The sequence below is a fragment of the Drosophila bipectinata genome, chromosome XL (assembly GCF_030179905.1).
Source record: "Drosophila bipectinata strain 14024-0381.07 chromosome XL, DbipHiC1v2, whole genome shotgun sequence".
NCBI lineage: Eukaryota > Metazoa > Arthropoda > Insecta > Diptera > Drosophilidae > Drosophila > Drosophila bipectinata.
The window spans coordinates 9943354-9965477 of record NC_091734.1 but is presented as its reverse complement, the minus strand read 5'-3'; the positions used below and the strand labels follow the sequence as shown (position 1 = coordinate 9965477).

The 22124-nt window shown below is 40.1% G+C and overlaps 4 protein-coding genes across 4 annotated transcripts; 3 read left to right on the top strand and 1 right to left on the bottom strand.

The window, feature by feature from the left end:
• Window positions 1–7579: 7579 nt before the first annotated feature.
• On the bottom strand, window positions 7580–21945 carry LOC108130616 (niacin transporter NiaP). Its single transcript, XM_043209992.2, has 4 exons — window positions 21812–21945; window positions 8765–9286; window positions 8046–8711; window positions 7580–7988 (listed from the first exon to the last, which is right to left on the bottom strand). Exons 1-4 carry the CDS (start codon window positions 21852–21854, stop codon window positions 7630–7632), a joined length of 1590 nt encoding a protein of 529 aa, XP_043065927.1. The 5' UTR covers window positions 21855–21945; the 3' UTR covers window positions 7580–7629.
• Window positions 9647–10003, top strand: LOC108130635 (uncharacterized). Its single transcript, XM_017249201.2, has one exon. The coding sequence runs from the start codon at window positions 9647–9649 to the stop codon at window positions 9917–9919; it is 273 nt and encodes a 90-aa protein (XP_017104690.1). The 3' UTR covers window positions 9920–10003.
• LOC108130625 (uncharacterized) lies at window positions 10575–19746 on the top strand. The gene is made up of 2 exons (XM_043209993.2): window positions 10575–11044; window positions 19666–19746. The coding sequence occupies exon 1, from the start codon at window positions 10686–10688 to the stop codon at window positions 10950–10952; it is 267 nt and encodes an 88-aa protein (XP_043065928.1). The 5' UTR covers window positions 10575–10685; the 3' UTR covers window positions 10953–11044; window positions 19666–19746.
• Window positions 16347–21712, top strand: inaF-D. Its single transcript, XM_017248588.3, has 2 exons — window positions 16347–16587; window positions 19666–21712. The coding sequence occupies exons 1-2, from the start codon at window positions 16362–16364 to the stop codon at window positions 20538–20540; spliced, it is 1101 nt and encodes a 366-aa protein (XP_017104077.1). The 5' UTR covers window positions 16347–16361; the 3' UTR covers window positions 20541–21712.
• Window positions 21946–22124: the final 179 nt, after the last annotated feature.

The following is a 22124-nucleotide window of genomic DNA, read 5'->3' as shown; positions in this document are numbered from 1 at the left end:
AAAATAAAGAAAATAAATAATATTTATTTCAAGCTCATTATTTTATTTTCCTTTATTTTATATTAATAAATATATGTTTTCTAATATATTACAAGTACTTACTTATATACTTTTGTAATTATTTAAACTCTAGAAATTTAAAAGGTCCTGTGGAAGATCTATTGAAAAGTTGTAAGAAATATAACTGTAATTATTTGAAAATTCTAAAAATTTTTTAATGGAAGTTGATATGGAGTAAGGAGTAAAAATTCCATTAAATAATGGAGTAAATCTTGAAGTTTTGGAAGGTTTAACATATCATCAGTTTCTTTAAACAAGATAAACTTTTCAAAATATGAAAGGCTTTCCTAGAATATATTAGTTTTTAGGACAGTTAATTAGTAATATATGCAATTATAGTAATAAAGTAGTTAGTAATATATGTAAGTAAAACTTAAAAATCTTAAAAAATATCCTATTTAAAGCCTTTATTAAAATATAGCTCATTAAAATAGAAAAAAGGAATCTTCAACTTTAAAGTTTATGGTATATTAAAGCCAGTTTGCGCCTGTACCAGTTTTAGTATTTTTATAGCGAAATACTAGAATGTAATAAAATGCTGGATGGATGGATGGAAAATGCTTTGCCGCAATTGCCGCCCCAATATAATACCCCCATTCTTCTACCCACCGCCACTCGCCGCCAGCTCGTAAAAAGAAGCGCAGACAGGCGCTGGGGAAGAGATGAGATTCTGGTGGCCTGGCAGGTGGGCCAGGTGCATAAATCACTTGGCCAAGTTTAGTTTTTGGGCTGGGAAGCTCGGTATCGCTATACCCGCCGATAGACCACTATTATTCCGCGATTTCCAGCTCTCACAGCCGCCCCTCCCTCCTTATCTCGAATCGCACCTCATAACGGTTAAACAGTTTTAACCTTTTTTCCTTAACGTCGTTGACAACTAATCAAGATGGGAACAAAAGTTGATCAAAACCGATTTAAGCAATAAACAAAAATTTCCGTTTCCTTAGCCGCCAAAATACCAAAAGAATAAAAAAAATCTGGCAAGATCGGAATTGGCAAGAGAACTACATCTTGAAATGAAAAAGAACATCTTGAATCTTAAAAAAAAAAAAAAAAAAAATTCACAGACTGTGGTGCAACGGTTTTCATGCCGTCTTTTCTCCTCATTTGTTGTTAGAGAGGCTGCTGCTGTTGGCTCCATCTCTTTTTGGCCCCCATCTAGCCATCTCTTTTTTTTCTCTCTGCCAACAACAACAACAACAACTGGGCGCATTTAAACGGTAAACATCATGAATGCATTTGGAAAGTGGTTGTGTTGTGGTTCGTGGTGTTTGCATTTTGCATTTCTTCGCATTCTTTTCTGTTTATGTGGCTCTGTAGCTGTAGCTCTGTAGTCTCGCACAATTGTGCCAACAACAAGCTGCGGTGAAATGGGAAGAGCCCGACCATCCAGCCATCCAGCCAGCCAGCCAGCCAGCGACAGAAGAATCAGCAGAAGAATCAGCACCAGAAGCAGAACAACAGCAACGGTAATACCCACCGAAGACGGCGTTTTCATTTCTGAGAATTGATTGGCCGTCGCGCCTGCATACTCCACACGCCACTGCCACTGCCCCCAGCCCCCACCCCCCATCCCCGGCCACTGCCACTACCTCTGCCACATCGGGTTTTATATTTAATACCCTCTATTCCAGCTCACCGAGGTAGACTCTTTTCCAAGACAATTACATACATATGTACATAGTCGATTAAAAGATATGGAGAAGAAATCTCAGAGAAGAATTCATATAAGCGATTTTTATAAGTGTTTTAAACTAAAACTATATTTATATATCTTTATTATGATTTTTTTCAAAAACCATGGGGTTGGTTACCCTTTTATAAAAATCTTCTATAAATTGCCTATAATTTCTGATATCCAGATTTTGATTTGGAATTGAAGTACTTGAAGATCTAAGAATGGGAAGGTATAAGCTTTCAAGTTCTTTCAAGTATTAGTTAAATTAAAACAATTACTAGGAAGGTTTTTAATCAAAATTTTTGGTAAGCTTTTCAAACACCTTTTTATTCATATTTTATCCATTTCTTAACTGATTTCAAAACAGAATACCATTTATGAAATGGGGCTTCAATATCCTTCAATCTACATTAAAGGATTGATAAAATAAAACAAAAAAAATTTCGCGCCAATTTTTATCAAAAATCTTGATGGTACCCCTTTGAAAAATTTGGAAAAATGGGTCAAATTTTCAAAAAATCAAAAATGGCCAAATTTTAATTAAAATGGATAGTACTTTAAGATCTAAGATTGGGAAGGTATAACATTTGTCGATCGGTCAAGTAATAATCGAGTTATGGCTATTTTCCTAAAAATATTAGACTCTCAGGGCGTATACTTGATGTGAATTTTTAAAATATTACGCATACGCCCCATGACCTATTTTTAGGTGTTTGATGGAAATATGTATGTTTTTGTGAGTGATTCCACTTACTGGATCTTAAAATCCTATGCTAGTTTCTTAAATTTAAGATTTCTTTAACTTCTTGTATATTTTATAAAACTTTTTAATATATACTCAAGTGCTCTATGAAAACCTGGACCTGTGATATTTCCCAAAAGAGACTCCCAACTTTTGGGTCTTAATACCTATTATACGAACAGAACCCACTAGCTTGCCCCTCTTTGGATATAATTTTTCCCCAAAATGTAAGATATTCTCATTACCGGGTATGTTGAATTTTGGGAAACCCAACTGGGAGACTTACTTCTTCGTTATTTTTGTGATTTGTTGCATTCTTTTGGATTCTTTACCGCTGCAGCACCTGTTGCTGCCTCTGTTGCAGTTGCAGTTTGTTTTTTTTGCTGGCGAGGCAATTGGGACTGTGATTAAGTAACGTTTGACTTTGCGGGCGTCGTCCTGATCGAATCGCATCCTCGGCCTCTCACTCGCTTCATTAGCTCAACATGGATGCCAGGGCAACTTTGTTGCTAAAAACTGAGATTCTTCTTAACTGATTCTTCTTCTCCGATTCTCCAATTCTCAGTTGTCGGTTCTCGGTTCTTCGTTCTCTGTTCTCATTCTCATTCCCATTCCGATTCCACGCATGCACAGTCCACTTTTTGAATTTGGCATCATCAGTGGCTGTTTGTGTGAGTTGAGAAGAGCTCTTGGCTCTTCTTGGCTTTAAAAGCCATCGCATCGCCGTCACCTGTTTCCTAGACAGCCATTGCCATCGGCACACTTTAGTCGCCCCTCCACTCCACCCTCCTACTCTCCCTAACTCACCTTACACCTTGCCATACACCCTGCCCCTCTACGAACGCTTATACCGCTCTGGCTGTCATCATTGCAATTCTTCAAAGCACTTGCTGCTATTTTAGTTACACTGAAAAAAATTATCCATAAATTCTTCATATTCTAACATTAAAAATATGAATGGTAAAAGATTTTTAATTAATAATTATTTATTATAATCATACCATAAGGTAGTCTTGTTAACAAATGATATCCTTTAATAAAATGTTGACTAACAAGTGTGTTGTTAACCCTTAAACGGTGACTAGGGTTTAATTTCTCCTTCTATAAGAAAAGCACACAATTTTCTCTATAATTGTTCTATAAATGTTTCTTTAATTAAGTTTTTAATTAATTTAAGTTATTAATTAACAAGAGTATTCGCTGCTTTTGTTTTAGTTAATAATTTCATATATTTATCAATTTTTAGTAGGGGCTATCTGTATATGTAAAAATTCTTTATTTTTTTTAGTGTTTTCTATATGTGCCTTAGAAGTATTCCCCTTTTATCCACCATACTTCCCCAACTAAGTAGAGCTACTACTTAACTCCTTTTCCCATTTCCGTAGCCACCAGCCTTCCAGGCCTTCAGCCAGGTGGTGCTGCTCCAGTTGGGCGTGTCTGTGCCCCGATTGTCTGGCTGGCCTTTGGATTCATTTAGTTTCTTGGCACATTGTCTGGAAGTACCTGGTCGTATGTAAATGTGGATACTTCCCACCTGTCGTCTCCCTGACCCAGAACCAAATGAAGCCGCTGGAGCTGTGATGTAGCTCTGATGGGGCTCTGATGAAGCTGTCTCCGGGCTCATAGAGACCACCATTGTCATCGCCAGCATCATTACCCAGCATCGCTAGTGTTGTTGCTATTATTTCTTTAGATATACATATGTTGTTTTATTCTCTATTTTTTTTTCTATTTTTTATTGTTGTCGAGCTAATGTCGATGCTAATTTGCGGCCATTATGGGTTAGTGGGTCGGTTGGTGGGCCCATCAACCGGATGGATAAGCACATACAGGTAGGTAGACTCTACACTGTATACTGTACTCTCTGTCAGGTGTCAGCTCGTGCTGTCCATTGGCAGTCATTTGTCACCTGAAACTGAGAGCCGGCGACCCCGAATCAAGTCCAGCATACTAATGCCATCTTCTGGGCTTCATTTGTGGCAGATTAACACTGGGAGTGTTGCCAGCTACGCTGTGGCATCCACTAGATGAGGTGACTGGTGGACTATTTAAAAAATCATTTATTACTTACCTTAACTACAACAAGACTATTCTCTAAATTTCTTTAAAATACCACTATCATCTTCATTATTCAAAAATATCTTAAATGTATTCCTTTTGAAAAACAAGTCAAATAGTAAGATATACTTCCATTTTATTTATACTTTTCTCAAATTACTTATAACTTTTATATGTATCTCTCATATATGTAGCACTTTCCAAGATCTTTCAAGTCTTAAAAATTTTACTTTTCGATTCCCATCGTAACACATAATCATTCATTGTGCAGTCTTATTAATTTTATTGCCTTTTATTTTTACTTTCTCCTTTCTATAGGAACTTGGCGAAAACACCTCTTATTATGCAAATTGTTTTCTCAGTGTAAGCTTCTTTTTTTTTAATTTTTATAGTTATTATAGTTTAGTCTTTATAGTTTTTAAATGAAGCTTTAAGGCCTATTTTAGCTTATAACTTTCAAACAACTTCTAAGAGGAAAAGGAAAATTAGGTTCCAATGCTATAAAATATATCTTTAGCTGAGTTTTTAAATTTAAATATTTGCAATATAATTTTAACTAACTAATAAGTTAGTACCGGGTATTATTAATTATTTTGATATTTTTTTGTTTTACATTTTATTATATATCTTTTCTTATGATAACATGTATACATGTCCCTATATGGATATCTACTCTGAGATACATTTGTATTTTTATCTATTTACTGGTACTTGTTATATTCCTTTTACTCTTATTTTTTAAATGTAAATTTAAATTCATTTTTTAGATCTATAATAACCAAATTCCTAATAACCTTATCTATTTTTATCTCAAAGCTCATACAAACAACTGAATAAATATAAAACATAGGTATTGCCCACTAATTCTATCCAGTAGTCTCCCTAAGAACCATAACGCTCAATCTATAAGTCCAAAGCTGTAACCTATTTTTTAGATAAATATAAATATATTTTAAATATATATAATTTTATAAAGAATACTGTATTTAAGTGTAAAAAGACCTGAGTTATTCAAATAGGTACACCCGCAAAACTCTACAAGTACCGCGCATTATCTTTAAAGCCATTCCTGTAACCCAATCTTTTGATACTATATTTTAAAGATCTATAATAAATTCATTTTCTTATAATATTTCTGTAATTAGGTCTCTAAAGAACCAAATTATTAGAACAATGTACTATAACCTTAAACCCTACAAGTACCGGGTATGGATAAATATTCAAGAATCTATGTAGCTTCGAGGTGGATAGGGTGGGTGGATAGCAACCGTCTTAATTGTCACTCGTCTTTGAGAAGAAATGCTTTTAAATGGAAATTTAGCGACCTGGCCGATGTGGGATGAGGAGGCGAACTAAACTGGACCGGACAGCCCCCACAGAAGGCTCATTTTCAGATGTGGCATGGCAATTGGCAATGCCAATGCCGTTGGCTAATGGAACGGGGCGTTGGGACCGAGAACACAGAGATGGAGACCCAGACTGAGACTGAGATGGAGTCTCTGTGAAGCTTCAAGAAGACGAGACTGGGGACTGGCAGTTGTTAGGCGGTTATCTGGCCAATGCCATATAAGTCGAGAAATGCGCAGTTAAGCAATCAATGGCCACCGATCCACCAAAGATCCACCAGAGAAGCCTCTTCTGGGCCCAAAAGATTGTGGCAGAGGGAATCGCAATTGGCCTCGCACTTGGACTACGGGTTTTCAGTTTTTTTTTATTATTTTTTGGTTTGGATGCGACTGTGATTGTGGAATCCCAGTGTGGCAACGTGTGTGTTATGATTGGAAATGGCTGGTTTGCTTGGCTGGCTTACCTGGCTTGCGATCTTACCTGGCTAGCCAGGCTAACTTGCTTACCTGCTTAGTTGCTTACCGGATCGGTGGGTTGGTTGGTGTTTGGAATTGGAATTGGAGTTGGAGTTGGAGCCAGACTAGAGCTACAGCCAGAGGCAGTGCTAGAGCTAGAGCTAGAGCTAGAGCTGGAGCTGGAGTTGGAGCTGGAGGTGCCGCTGTAGACTGTGACCAGCCGGCGGAGCAAATACCGTTTTGCTGAATAAATACAACAAAACAAACGCACAAAAACTCAGACAAACAAGTGGGTTTGGATGGCTTTTCAAAAGCAATAGGCGAATGGTAAATGCCCTATAATATTTATATGCAACTTGGCATCTTGTGAGGTTAATAATTAAAAGCTCTTATAAAGAAGGTATTTTATATTTTAACTCATAGTAGATTACTATTTAATTATACTTATATGGTAACACACCCTACAATATTTTTTTAGAAGCCTATTGCCTTTTTAGACTTGTTAGACCTTTTTTATTAGAAGCCTATTGCCTTTTTAGACCTTTTTTTAAAACAATTGTATAAAATATAGTATTCATATTAAAATTATCTTTTTTTTCTATCAAATACTTAGTTTTTTTCCATGATATACCATACATTGTCTATAGTAACCTTAGTCCCTTTTAAAACTTTAGAACTCTATAAGGTTTTTTTTAGTAAAATTATAAAATAAATTATATTATTATTAAATTCGTAGTCGAACACCATACTTACCCTATAATACTATATTTTTCAATAATTTCTATAACCTATCTTTAACAATTTTCTGTACCTCCCTAAAGGATCACAAACCCTATATACCCTCTCACTCCCGGAATACCCTTTCCTGGCTGAGTAGCAGTTGTAGTTGTAGTTGGTGATGCGACGGCACTTGGAATGCGTTTAGTCTGCCCCATGGACTGCCCCTCCTCTTTGGTCTCCCCTCCAGCTTGCCTCTCCCCTCGTCCAGTAACGAATTCCAGGAATGTTAATGCCGCTAATGCTTCGGTTGCGGCCTCGTCTTTGGTGACAACATCCAGTCCAGAACGTGGCTGGCGAGGAATGGGCACAAACATTTACCTAATCCATTTCCCATTTCCAAGCCAGGCTGCTCCCCTTTCCCTCCTGGATTCTAGGATACACAAACTCTCTTGTTTTTTGTAGTATTTTATTTTACTTTAAATATGAATATAAATATTATGAAAATCTAAAAAAAAATAGTGTTTGGATTTAATTGAAAAGAAGCCTCTCTGCTCAGTCCCAGACTAATCCTACTTAGAAGTAATGGCGGGCTCCTTTTTGGACGGCGCCTTCTCCGGCAGGAAGTAGCCCATGATGAAGAGCAGAATCACCAGCCCGAGCATCGCCCAGAAGATTTCATCACAGCTGGCGAAGAGCAGGCGCCCGAGGATGTTGCTGCCCACCACCGCCCCGAGGCGACCCACCATCATGATGAAGCACATCCCCATGGCGTTGATGTGGGTCGGATAGAAGTCCATGGCGATGGTGCTGACGAGGCCGCCGCAGTTTCCGATGGCCATCACCATGGTCAAAGCGATCACCACCATGGCGAACTGCTCCAGGTAGTGCAGGCCCACCAGGCACACCATGGTGAGGATCATCCAGGCCACTGGTAAGGTCAAGGAATTAATAGACTTCCACTATATGATACTCTCAAAGTACTCACTCAATAGATTCTTCTTCCCCGTGTAGTCTATGATGTAGGCGAAGAGCAAGTAGATGAGCACAAAGGAGCTACCGATGATAATCATCACCTGGTAGGTGGAGGTATCCACTTCCAGGGAGCAGGTGGCAGTGCCATCCCCTGTTTCCGTCACATTGGCATTCGTATTCAGACCCTGCAGGACACTGCACAGGAGCGTATCCTCGCCACCTCGCGTGCCCAGCTCATCCAGGATGGTGGGGAACCACATAAAGATGCCCTGGGCCAGGAAGTAGATCAGGAACTGGGTGATGCAGATGTTGAGCGTGTGCGGCAGGCGGGAGCGGTAGAAGAGGGGCACTGTCTGGTGCCAGACGAGACGCACTGCATCGAGGAAGCCATGGACATCGCCCAGACTAGCGCCACCGCTCTCCAGGACTATTTCCCGCACCGGATACTCGCTCCCATCGCGACCCGTGTTCTGGGAAAAGATCGTACGCAGTGTCTCCAGGGATTCTTGAGGACGTCCCTGGACGAGCTGGTACTTGGGTGTCTCCGGCAGCGTTGAGATTCCCATCAGGGCAACCAGCGAGATGGAAACATTGGCCAGGAGCAGGACTCGCCAGGAGGAGAATCGCAGACCGAGGAAAACGGTCTCAATTCGAAGGGGAAGGATGCCGATTGCCATGGCTGGAAAAGCATCATATAATCAAAGTCCCAACTATCCTGATATCAGGACTCACCTGGAGCAAAGACCATGGCCAGGCAGAGGAAGCCAGAGAGCAAGGTCACGTGGCGCACTCGAGATCCCTGGCCGTGGAACTCGCCGCACAAACTGAAGACGCACGCCTGCCCGCCGGACATGAAGAATCCGGTCAGGAATCGGAACACAATCAGCATCCAAATGTTCACCGAGAATCCGGACACGATGGAGCAGACGGAGGCCAGGGACAGGGCATACTTAAGGGTGGTGGCTCGACCCCAGGTATCCGCCAGGAAGCCCATGGCATGGGAGCTGAGAACCACCCCCAGGAACCCCGCAGAGGCCAAGATGCCCTGCTCGCTGAGGGTCGGCTGGAGGTCACACTTCATCTGGTTCATGATCAGACTGACGCCCATGATCTCCACCATGACGGCCATGAAGCAGAGTCCGCAGATGAGGAGCAGCTTGTAGTGGAAGCGGCCCACGCCGGTCAGCGTGATGGCCTCCTCGAAGCTGTGGGGTCGGGGCTTCTCTGAGGGTTTCTCCGGGGACTTTTCGATGGCTATAGGGTTGGGAAAGAAATATGTCAGATTAGAGAAAGTTAGAACAAGATTTGAATAATAGGTACATTTGAAAAAAAGGGGATTATCATTGCTAGGTATATGGATAAGAAATATTTTTCATTCAAATCTTTTACAGTGTGGGTCTTACTATTATATCACATTTATTATATCTCTTTAAGTAGGTTATAGAATACATTTAATTATATATCTATTTTTTTCCACTTTTTTTCAAGTGCTCCCATCAAAAAGGATCCATCAATCACTGTCATTTGTTAGAAACCCCTCACTGGCTGGCATAATTCCAGTTCCCTATAAGTAGAACCCATGGCACCCAAATCCCGCTTAGTTCCTATTTGGTGATGGCTTCCGCCGCCTCTGATTCGGCGGAGAAATCAGAGGATCAGGGAGACGACGTCCGCCTGCCCAAGGAGCAGCCTCCGTCACCCTTCTTTGAGACGAAGACCTTTCGCCTGATCTCGATATTTTTGTATCTTGGCGGGATTAGCAGTCTGGGCATGGTGCTGGCCCTGTACTATCTGCTCTTCTTCGACTCCAGCATGCCGGACATCCACCTCAAGTTTCCAGTCTCGATTGGGGGTCATCCGGTGCAGAAAGTGCACGAGTACCAGTGACGAATGCCTCGAGAATGGGGAGGAGGTTTTTTCGCCCACAATGCCCGGAAACTGGAGGAGGAAAAGGTGGGCACTAATTGGATTTGGTCAAGCCAACCAAAAGGTGGGTAAACAAAGTCATTCTATGGCCACTCGACTAGTGGATGACCTGAGAATATAAGTAGATACATACCGAAATATAGCAAGATCTGAAGCTGATATATCTTTCAGTTGTGTTATCCTTTCCCTGTAATATCCTCCATTAATACCCATTACCCTCCAGTATTCATCCACCCATCTGGAGACATAGTCTAAGAGGTGGATCGGGGTCTGATGGGTGGTGGGTCTTTTAGAAACCGGGTCAAGTGGCCGCTAAAGAGCCCCCAGCACGTGATGCGTTGCTCTGGCGAATCTTATTAGTCGCTGGCCCCCAAGACGGTGGTGGTCCGAGACCCCTTCTCGAAAACCCCTTCTCTGTCCAAGCCCTCCGATGGAAGAAACCGCAAAAGCAGTCAAGCGGATAGCAACAACAAAAAAAAACACAAAAGAACAAAGCTGGCCAGAACCAAAGAACCAAAAGAAAGAGCCAGAAAAAGAACATCGACTACTAGACTATTAGACACTAGAGACTAGAGACCCGAAGACCCGAAAAGACAAAGAACGGATCCCTGTTAGTCGGAGCACTCGCTCAATTGTGTTCAGTTCGTCCATTGAGACAGAGACCCTTCGGTTCACCTGCTTTTTTTTGTTTGGGTTTTGTGATCGAAATCGAAGTGATTCCTCCAATATGAGTGGCCCGGGTCCAAGTGGGGGTGCCTCATCAAATATGATGTCCAGCCTGGCCGCTGTCGTCAAGGAGGCCAAGGATGAGGAGATCCAGATGCCCAAGTCGGACGACTTCTTTGAGTCGAAGACCTTCCGCCTCCTCACCCTGATGCTCTACATGGGCGGGGTAAGCGGCATGGGTCTCACCCTGGCCGTCTACTATCTGTTTATTTGGGACTCGCGGATGCCGCCACTGCCCGTCTTCAAGCACACCCATCCCATCGGCTAGGATCCTAACCACGGCGGATAGGAGTCCTCCTTCCATCCCAATCACTCACTCACTAACTCACTCACTCACCCCGTGCCAGTGACCAGATTTGGGTAAGTGGCCGATGGTAACTAATCTGGCTTTCAGTTTTCCATTCAAACGAGAGCTCAATGGCTAAGCTGATGGATTTGGCCTTTTTTTTACGTTTTTAGAGGTTGATTTCTCAATTCTTTATAAGTATTAGGCTATGCACTTCAAGTACTGGGTATCATATACAAAAATATCTTTTTTTTTTTAATATCTTAACTAATGCAGCATTTTTATAGATTTTTTTTTGGTGGATTAGTATTTTTCTTTTTTTTGTGTTTTGTTACATTATTCCATTTATGCCCTTCAAAATAGGTAGTACCGGGTATCATATAAAAACAATTTTTGTTTTTAGAACCTCTTATGCCTAGCTATACCAAATTATCCTAATCTAATCTAATCTTAATCCCAACATAATTTTAATATATGTATTTTAAGAACTTTTCGTTAGGGAATAGATTTTGAAAGGTTTTAGGCGTATTACTCTATCGATGGCCTCTAATATAGGCAATAAAATTAAAAAAAGCAATAAAAATTGGGGTTAGTACTTAACAATGCTCCCTAAAAGATGTAAAAATATTCCTAAGCCTAGTTACCGGGTATCATATAATAAATATGTTTCTTTTTAGAAGCTCTCACATCCAATATATCTCGCTTTCTTTCTTTCCGCTGTGGCTATAGCCCCCTAAAATGTGTTAGGCCATGTACCGGGTATCCTAAAATAAAATTTTCATTATTTTTAGGAGCTCTTACACCTAATTCTTTTATTTTAATATAGTTTTTTGTCAGGCAATGGTTAAAAAGTACTTAATAGTAGGAAAGTCTAATAGAAAGGGATTGCCTTATATCTTAGGAATTACCTTATACTATCACATCACGGCCCTCCAAAATAAGCAACAACATTTTTAAAACTAGTACCGGGTATTAGGTACAAGGTACTATAGTAAATATACAAGTATATATTTTTTACTTGTATATATACTTGTATATTAACTATAGTACCTGGTACTTGTATTACTACATTTCAAGTCACTAAACCCTAGCTGCTTTAACTTCTCACTTTCTGTATTCTCAACTGAAAAAAAAAGCCATTTGTGGCAACATTACTGCCACTGGGGCAGTGTTAATTAGCCACCGTGGTCGATATCAAAAGTTGACAGCCATGCACAAAACTAATCCGCTTTGCTACGTGCCCCCAAATCGAGGCAGAGCCGGAACCCCCAACGGATGGCGTCATTTGGGGCTGATTTTGATTTAATCGTCGATTGTGTCGACATCAAAATCAGTATTCGAATCGCTGTCCGGCAATCGCAATGTCCGGCCCACCGGAATCCGGGTCCAGAACGGGCAACGCCACCAGTGTGGCTAACCTGGCCAAGATCGTCAACATAATCGAGTCGAACGTGCGGGCCGAGGAGGAGGCGGACACCGCCAAGACATCCTCCAGCAGCAGCAGTAGCAGCGTCCGCCTGGCCAGCAGCAGTGCCCCCCGACGTAGTGGCGTTTCGGCATCCTATGTGCCCAAAACGCCCCAGCTGGAGGAGATTATATTCGCGGAACCAACCTGCACGGAGCGATTTGCTCGCTACTTTGTCATTGTCATCTACCTGTGCGGGCTCTGCTGTCTGGGATTCTTCCTCTCTATCTATCACATCTTCTTCTGGGACTCCAGAATGCCGCCCGTCTTCAAAGGCCAAAAGAAGGCCCCCGTATTTGGTTAACAAACGAGGTCCCTACAGAAGCCTTTTTCTTTTTGGTAGGTTTCGATTTAAAATTCGATTCGATTTCAATTAAGTATACGCAGTGTTGTCCCAAACAAGTCATAATATGTTTTAATTAACTTATTCTACTTGTGTAGAGTGTCCTTTTTCTTGGCCATAATTAAAATTGAAAAGCTAAATGACTAAAAAGCTGAAAAGCCTTTCAAACGAAATGAAAACACATTCAATAGGGCAATGCGGCAACGGGGCGTATGCGTAATATTCAATAAATATATTTCCAATAAATACATTCTCTCGTTATTTATTCAAAAAGCAATTTGCCAGAATGTAATCAGCATTTAATTAATTTGCCGCCTCTTCAATCAACACAATTTGAAATAATTGCATTTAAATCATACATATAATCACATCATGTGTGTGTCCTTTTTTGCTCCAAAAATGAGGTCCCTATTCTGGAAAAGGGACAAAACTTTATAATGGGATTAGCCGAACCGAAACCAAAGTAATATGTCGTATTTTTGGTCCACAAATTGCATTAGTTTTTGGTTCTTCGTCCTTTTCTCCAAAAAAAAAAGAAAGTGGAGGCTCAAAAGTTTTCTCTTAACTAAAGTTTAAGTTTAATTATGTGTATCCAATTCAGAGCCTCGGCTCTGCTCTGCTCTGCTCCGTATCATGTGTGCTTGTATGCGGAAAATCCCCTCTTATAGGTTTACCATATTATCCTGGCTACCCCAGCTACCCACAACCCCCCCTGGCCTGGTAGTAGTCCTGGCAGTTCCGGCCTGCTTAATCAGTTTTGTCTGCACATAAGTAAGCAGGTAGATAAACCATCCTTAAACTTGGCAAGGCAGAAAGGACGAGGGCGGTGCATTCCTCCGGCGGAAGGACGAAATGCAATGGCCAGGCTGGGACCAAAAAAAAAAAAAAAAACACATTTTCGAGGCCAGCATGAGAAATGGGTTATGGGTTATACTACATATAGTATATAGGGAGGTGAATACGAATAAGAGTGTGTGCTCCACCTAGTCACGTGGCCCGAACGAAGGAAACTCCTTGAGGGTAACTTTGCTGCCACAATGCTGCCGGAAAGGTGCACATACATACATACAGTGGTGTGTGTGTGTGTGGGGCAGATAGCTTTGTGGGTGTGGCCTACATCTTGGCCCACATGATGAATATGTATTTAAGTGCATTTAAAGTAGAGCAACGCAAATTCAAACCTCCCCAAGGAATACATTTTAGGGCTTTGGTTTAATTTATTTATAAAAATAGATATTATTTGGTTTTAAAATTGAAAGTTTTGGCTTTAAATCTCTTACATTTTAAAGAGTATAGAAGTAGAATTAGTAGAATTTTAAATAGAAATTTTAATTATGGTTCCTTTTAGTTTATGCTTCATTAAATAAATCTAATTTTTGCTTTAAAAGTATATTTTTAATTAAATAATAAGGTCCTATTCCTATTATAGCCATTTATATAAAAGTGACAAAATATATAGCATACTTTTTGGCATGCCACTTGATAAAATAGCTTTCTCAGTTGTTTTTCTCTAAAATTTAAATCGAAATATTTAATTTACATTAATAATAAATTTAAATATTTGAGTTTAAATTGAAATATTAAATTTTGACTCCAATTTATCCAAATATGAATATTAAAGTTTAATTATATCTATTTTAATGCGATTATATACACTAGCTACTTTCGATTTTTTTCATTATTTTGGGAAATGGAAAATAAAATTATATAAATAGAACCTTTATAAATAGAGCATTATACACTTTTCCATAAAGCAACATCTTAAAGTTAAGATATAAGTATGTTTTAGCGTATTATTGCTTTATTAATTTATTAAAAAGTTAAATTTAAATAAAGTTTTGAAAAAAGGTTAAAAAAGAGTTCCCCTTTCTATTTAATTAAATTTTTGATTTAACTTTGAACTAGTAGAGTAACTTAGAAATAGCTTATAGAATAATAGAAAAATAGAATATCCTTAAAACTATTTAAATAATTTTTTATCGACATCCCATATCCATTTAAATAATATCTCATCTGCCAATATTTAAACAACTTGGGGACTCCCCAAGTTCCCGTTAGCAGAAGACCTCCTGTAATTGAATGCGTGTGTTTGTAGCTATCTCTTTTTAACTGTTAGGGTGCCTGTCTGTGTCTATGTGTGTGTGTGTGTGTGCAGTTCTTATACAACAAAATCAATGGCCAACATTGCAATCGTTCGGTGTGCCAGTGCAGGCTGTCTCTCTCGTTTGCTCCCCTCTAAAGCCTGAATAGCGCTCGCCCTGTCACTCTCGGCGTGTCCTAGTGACCCAGTTGCAGTTTGTTAACCCCCCGATTTCAGCCGAGAGCCAAGGCAACGGAAAACGAAGGTATGCAATTGTGGGCGCCCAGGTGGCAGGTGGCAGGTTGTCAGAAGCAGAGGGTAGAGGACAGAGAGGCGGCAGCAAGCGGCAGCGAAAGTTGAAAAGGTGAGCGACGTCCTTCGCGGCTCCGGCGAAGGTTGCTGTCAAAGACAGAGCGAACCCCTTCTGGCAAGGCCCTCCCCCCCCAAGAAATCGCCCACATACATACATATATTTAATATTTAAAATAGCCAAAAGCAGAGTTGATTGATTGGCGGCATCGGTTTGCAAAATAATTCACAAAAAGAAATGAAATCAAGCGAGTATTTTGATTTCCGCATATATGAGTCAGGAGGCAGTAGGCGGGAGGCGGGAGGCGAAAGGCGTGGCGGTACTGCACTTGACACACAAAGAGCCAACGTGCAACGTGCCGACGTGCGGTTTGTTTTTGTTTCTGTTCTTACAGATTTTCTTTTGTGTACTTTTTGGCTTCGAAAATGCCAGAATGGCGTGTGGCATAAACATCGAAAGCCAAAAACACAAAGCCCACGCCGCTGCCGAAAATTCAAATGAGGGGGTGGGAAATGGGAGGGGAGAAAGGTGCATTTTATGAATGAAATTAAAAACGAAGATCACCAATAAGCTTTGGGGAGGAGAGAACATAAAACAACAACAACAACAACAGGTCAGAGAGACGAGCCGAAACGAAGTTTCTAGGAAAGAGAGCAAGAAACGAGTGACAAACCGAACATGATAACTCCTGAACGCTGGCATCGCTGATGCACTCTCATCCCAATTACCGTTACTCGTTCGTTCGTTCGTTGGTTCGTTCGCCATTCGCAACCGGTAAGGATTGGGAGCTTCCGAAAGCGAAGGAAAAATCAGCTGTTGTCCTCTCCATCTCCATATCTCTCGCTCTCTCTCTCTCGAGGAAGAAGCATTTTGGGATACTTTGCAGTACTTTCACCAGACTTTCTCAATTCATTTCGCTTGCACACGTCCGACACGTCGGTTGGCAGAACAGAATTTTTAGCGCGCCCTTTTTTTTTTGTATTTTTAAGCACGCAAAGCGACGTATAAAACGAACAAATCTAGAAACTAATAAAAAAAAACAAGCGATAATAACTTTTGCATTTAAACAACAATTAGACTATAAAAAGGCCACTGCCAATACAAAAAAAAAGAAGGAAGCATATCAGTTAGAATCGAGGGCAACAATCAAAATCAAAATCAAATAAAACAAAAATTAAGGAAACAAAATCAAAATGAACTCGAAAGTGAACTCGCTGGAGGAGAAAGTGAAACTGCCGCCCACGGAGACAATAAGCCGCTGCTACCAGCCGCAGCAGAGCAATCGCAAGGTCATCCGCATCCTGACCGTCGCCGTCTACGTCCTTTGCGTCTCACTGGCGGCCATCATGCTCTCACTGTACTACATCTTCATCTGGGACCCCACCATCCGTCCCTTTGTCACCAAGGCCACGCATTGCGGTAAGCCAGGAGCGCATCAGGATCACGGACTCTGGTCCTCCTTTTTTTTATTGTTTCCCATCATAGTTCCCACCATCCATCCGGTGGTGGGTCACTTCCCGGGTTAACTATTTTGGTGACCAAAAGCCCGTGACTAACTGTTCGGTCCGGTGACCAAAAACCAATCACTGGCCGGGTCATTTGTGGACTGCGGTCAATCTGGGACAAAAAGCTTGAATCTAGGCTACGCGAATTTTGGGTTAACGTGGCTAGGGTTGGGGGGAGGGGATGGGACTCGGCTTGGTATTGGTAATAGGTATTTGGGGCCTGAAGCACCCTTAACCCCCGATGGGGTTGGATGGTTCGCGATGACATTTTTTTGTTATGGGCCATAAAGAATTGGAGAGAATAGAGCCCCAAACAAAGCAAATAGGGCTTATTATATAGATTATTAGAGATAATTAAATAGGCTTTAATTTGTTATTTGATTTAAGCGAGCTATTCATATTTATATTGTTTATCAAAATTAAATTAAAATCTTATCAAAATTTTATCTATCTTTCAAGTACTATCTACAATCCACCATATCTTTTATCTCTTTTATAAAATTAAAAGACTTTAAAGACTATTAAGAATGATTTTATGTTCATTATGAGAATATCTTTTTAAATATTTCTTTATTTTAACTTTATTTATATTAAGAAAAATTAGAGATAGATTTTAAGGTTATGAGGATCTCAGAAGGTTGTCAATTCAACACGTTAATCGCTACTCGTTACTCGTTAAGTTAACTCGTTTCAGGTTAGGCTTGTACTTAATTTCAACTCTTCTCTTCTATTTAAAGGCATTTATTAAAATGTTTTTTAAAAAGTAATAAAAAAAGTATTTAACTGAGCGTTCAACTTTTTGCTACGTAATGTAATAAATAACTTAATAGTTTTCTTTGGTAATATTTCAACGTTTTACAACTTGAAATATGTTTTTAAACACAAAAAAACAATGAAATAAGAAAACTAAATAAAATGAGTGAAATATTTTTAATAGAAAACCTAAAATTTAAAAATATAACTCTAAAAATATATAAACTACATTTCTTTTTATTTAAATGGAAACTGTGTCTATTATAACGCTAATAACTTTATTTTAATGCCATTATTTTAATCAAAACTTCGAAAAGTTGTTGTTATTTTATTAAACAGTTTAAAAAACTATAAAACTTATCCAGTTTTTCTCTTTTTAGGCTTTTTCATTCAAAATCTAAAAAGCCAATATGCATTTTTAATAAAAGAGTTTCATGAAAAATGCAACTTCATGCAAAAGTTTCAACACAATAGGGTGGATGGAATTTCCGTGGCCTCACCAAAAAAATACGAAAAAAAAAAGACTTCAATTTAAAGCTTTCTGCTGACAAGATTTGTTCCGAATATAACTGAATTGGCAGGACTTTCTCAGGATGGGCGGGAAAAGCCGCCCACATTGTTCCACTACATAGACCACCTCCTACCACCACCTCCAACCACTCTCCTGCTTTTCTTTGCTTTTTGTTCAGTTTTTGTAAATCAACTCGAAATTAGGTCAATGGGGTGTCATGCACACAACTACACCGAACTATCCAACCATCCTGCCACCCCACACCCACACTCAGACCATACACCCACACCATACACTATACTCACACCGAGACAGAGTGCAGGGTGCTGTTTTCCTTGGTGGACTTTCCATTTGCAGTTTGCAGTTTGCAGTTCAATAAATCTAATTTAATGCAATTAAATACAGATTCTCGCTGCCTCGTGAAAGCAATATGGCACAAAGGCAAGCAAATTGCAATTTATTTACCATTTCACCAAGCATAAGGAATATGTTTTACAAGGAATATGTTTTATGTCTGAGGGGTTTTTTAAGGAGAGAGATTTCTTAAAAAGAGTGGGTAAAGTGGTCTCAATTATTTATGATTTATTAAACTTTAGTTAAAGGTATAAGGTGGTTCCATTTCCTATATGGAATACGTTGTTGTTAAAAAAAATGCTTATAAAATTGTGGTTTCTTTAAAGAAGGTTTTTTAACTTATAAAGCAAAGGATAAACCTTGTAGAATTTGATTAACTATTGTTTTCACGAATGGTTCTAAAATTTAAAAATAACAATATGTTTCCGTTTACTAAATACTTCAATATAACATATACTTCTATATAACTTTAATATACTTCAAAATACTTTAAAATACTTCAAAATACTTTAATATAACTTCAAGATAACATTATCTAAATATAATACTTAAATTTGCTCATTTTCAAAATCTAAAATATGTATTTATTCCTATATACTTACTTTCCTATATATTTTTTAGACCCTGGGGTTTGAATGGGGCAATTTCTTGCAAGCCCTTGACATTCTTATAGCCAAAGAACTATAAGATCCCCTACAAGACCCCTTTTGTTTAGATATTTTAATAGTAAAGTGTCTTTTATGGGATATCTATTTGAAAATGAAGTCTTATTAAATTTATAAGTATTAAGTAAATCAATATGAACTATATTTTTGTCAGAAAAGAAGACATTTTATTTACTAAGGGTAACTGTCCTTGTAGGTGACGAACCACAAGCCCCACGAAGTAGTGAGGAAGCTACTATAGATGTACAAAATATTCTTATTATATTTTAGAAAAACTAAAATACAAATAATAAAAAGAATTAAAATTCCGTGAAAAAATAGCTGTGTATTTCTAGTTTTGTATACTTGTATAGTAGTATTTCATATTTTTCGTCACCAAAATGGATTAAATATAAAAGATATTAAGGGCTTTTGTCACCGCTATTGTAGCTCTTCAAGAGGTCCTTTTTATTTATTTAAAGTAGAACCACGAGTTAGTAACACCTATTTCCAAAGCTTACGTATTTTTTATTATTAAATAACACTTTTGTAAACCTATTTTTAAAGTCCTGTTGTCGTATATCTATTATATTACGAGCTTATCCATAAACCACTGCTGTAAAGCCTAATCCAGATCTTAAAACGCTGAAACCCCCCTGTAATCTTTATAACCCTACCCACCCAATGATAATAAACTCACGCGTTGTTTTTCTCTTTCGTTGTTTTGCAGATAAAATTGTGATACCCGAGAAAATAGCCATCCGCCTCCTTAACTCATCGGAAGTGACCGCGGAGCAGTTCTACAAGCACATCCTCGACCAGTACCGCATCCTGAGCCACCTGCAACAGCAGCGCCAACAGCTCCTGCAACGCCAGCACCTACAGTTGCAGCAGCTGGAGGCGAGCAATCGCTTCCAGGAGATCTTCGCCACGGCCACGATCATCCAGGCCCATCCGCATCCGCATCCCCATCCCCATCCGCATCAACGGGATCCGCTGAAGCAGCCGCTCCTCGGGCCATCGGCCGGCGGGAACAGCAGCATCAGCAGTGACTTGGACGGTGATCCGGAAGGACATCTACCGCTATTGCCGCTGCTGGACACCTCGCCGCCGGCGGAGGGCATGACCGGAATGGGTCATTCGAAGCGCAAGACCCACCGTGGCCACTACAAACACCATCGGGTACGGGTGGGCGGTGGCGGCCCCAAGAAGCTATCCGTTGCTAACCCCAACTCTGTCGCGGGCTCCACATCCACGGCCAGCTCTACGCCGAGCACCACCAGCGGCGGAGAGGCATTCGTGGCGGCCACGGCAGCCACCTTGCCACACGGCTACATGGACACGCCCCTCAACCCGGCGGCTGGAACGATTGTTCAGCCGCCACAGCTGCAGCTCTACACCTCCATGCCCATTCCACTGATCCTGAGTCCCAGCGATGAGAAGCGCCCAGCGCACCACGCCCACGGTCATGCCCACGGCGAGAGGCGGGGCGGCGGGACACAGAACGGCGGACGGCGACGCACCACAACAGCTTCGGTCTCCGGCTACGAGGCCCAGACCTACCTCAACCCGTTCCTCACCGGCGAGCTGATCTTCGAGAAGTAAATGACCTCGGAGGAGGACTAAGGAATACACATCAGCCAGGAGGATGGGGTTCGGGATCGGAGGAGCACCTATTACATCCCGACTCACACACACACAGACACTGTTTAGAGGGGGCAGGACTACTCTTCAAGTGGGCTCAGAACTGGCAAACGAGGATACAGGTCATCTTTTGTCAGTACTGAGCTTTGGAACAGACTATATATATAGAGCCAGATTTGGCCGCATATAGAGGTTTAATAATGTTATGTACTGCAAAAACAAAAGGATAGTTGAAACCATAGCCAAAAGAAAGATATAGTTAATATACCAAATGATACATAATGACATACACCCACAGCCACACCCACACCCACACCCATACACGCATTATACGGGACCCACTTCAGTAGAAATGTCACTCGATAAGGATCCAGGATCACGGATCAGGCGGCTCACCTCACCAAGCTCAGCAGCAAACTCACCCCACCTAGAACACTGCTTCCAGGCAGCTAGCAAATGCTACACCAACTACAATAATTAGCCAAAACCGAAAAGTAGCCAGTAAACCAATTAAACCAATAACCAAAAATACTAAAAAAAAATACCAAATTAGCGAAAAGGAATACCATCCATGGAGTACCCCGCCAAGGTACCAAGGAGGCGGATTAAAGTCACTATAATCAGCATTTAAAACACATCTACACATCAGCATCTCACAAGGAACTGCTTCTATAAGAACTGTCAGATATCTGTTATACGATTATCATCCAAAAAAGATAAACATTTCTCGAGTTATGTTACGGTATTATATAGAGGGGCCTATATAACCCACATATAACCGATGTCTGACGTGACTTTTTCTCGGTCTATTCACATACTTGAAAACTAATTGAAAAACAGAGCTACACTAAGAGAAAAATGGGCAAAATATACAATATAGAGGAATATATGTATTAGAGGAAAGGTTGAGAGAAAGGGAAGGGTAAGGGAAACTGCATCTGCATTCAAGGACACGAGAATTGAGAATTCATCAATAATAACTAAAGAATACCATATAGAATTGAATCTGTAACTGATGGGCATATACCGCATATATATATCTTATATACCGCATGTATATCTTATATATGTATACCAAAAAAAAAAAAAGTCATTTTGGCAATAATAAAGCATAGCAAACAAAAAACAAAATAGTTGCCAAGTTTTATATTATTTTTCTTCGGATCTTTGTAGATTCTATGCACTTTTTACAAATAATATCCTTTAATCTCTCTCCAGTCTTCCACACTCACCGAACTCTCGATCGCAATCGATCACATAGGCGGGATTATCCATGATCCTCAGGTCCTGGTCCTGGTAGGTAACGTCCGGAGTGGCTGATGTTGTGATTTGGAGCACCGTTCACGGCCAACTGTCGAGGCCCGTGACAGAGAGTTCTTAAAAGTACGTCCGGGTGTCTAACAGCGGATACGTGCTTCAAAGTCCGATCTGTAAAGCTCTCTCTCTCTCTCTGTCTCTTATATTGAGAGGTACTCTGGTATAAGCCATAAAATCCATACCACTGCGGAGATATCCAAGTTGTAAATCTTAAATAACCAGCACTAG

Bases quoted from the DNA above. Each gene is read 5' to 3' on its own strand.
- LOC108130635 (XM_017249201.2), top strand. From the start codon at position 9,647: ATGGCTTCCGCCGCCTCTGATTCGGCGGAGAAATCAGAGGATCAGGGA.
- LOC108130625 (XM_043209993.2), top strand. From the start codon at position 10,686: ATGAGTGGCCCGGGTCCAAGTGGGGGTGCCTCATCAAATATGATGTCC.
- inaF-D (XM_017248588.3), top strand. From the start codon at position 16,362: ATGAACTCGAAAGTGAACTCGCTGGAGGAGAAAGTGAAACTGCCGCCC. The intron at 16,588-19,665 runs GTAAGCCAGGAG...GTTGTTTTGCAG, and splicing joins CACCAAGGCCACGCATTGCG to ATAAAATTGTGATACCCGAG.
- LOC108130616 (XM_043209992.2), bottom strand. From the start codon at position 21,854: ATGGATAATCCCGCCTATGTGATCGATTGCGATCGAGAGTTCG. The intron at 9,287-21,811 runs GTGAGTGTGGAA...CCAACCCTATAG, and splicing joins CGATTGCGATCGAGAGTTCG to CCATCGAAAAGTCCCCGGAG. The intron at 8,712-8,764 runs GTGAGTCCTGAT...ATGCTTTTCCAG, and splicing joins GGCCATGGTCTTTGCTCCAG to CCATGGCAATCGGCATCCTT.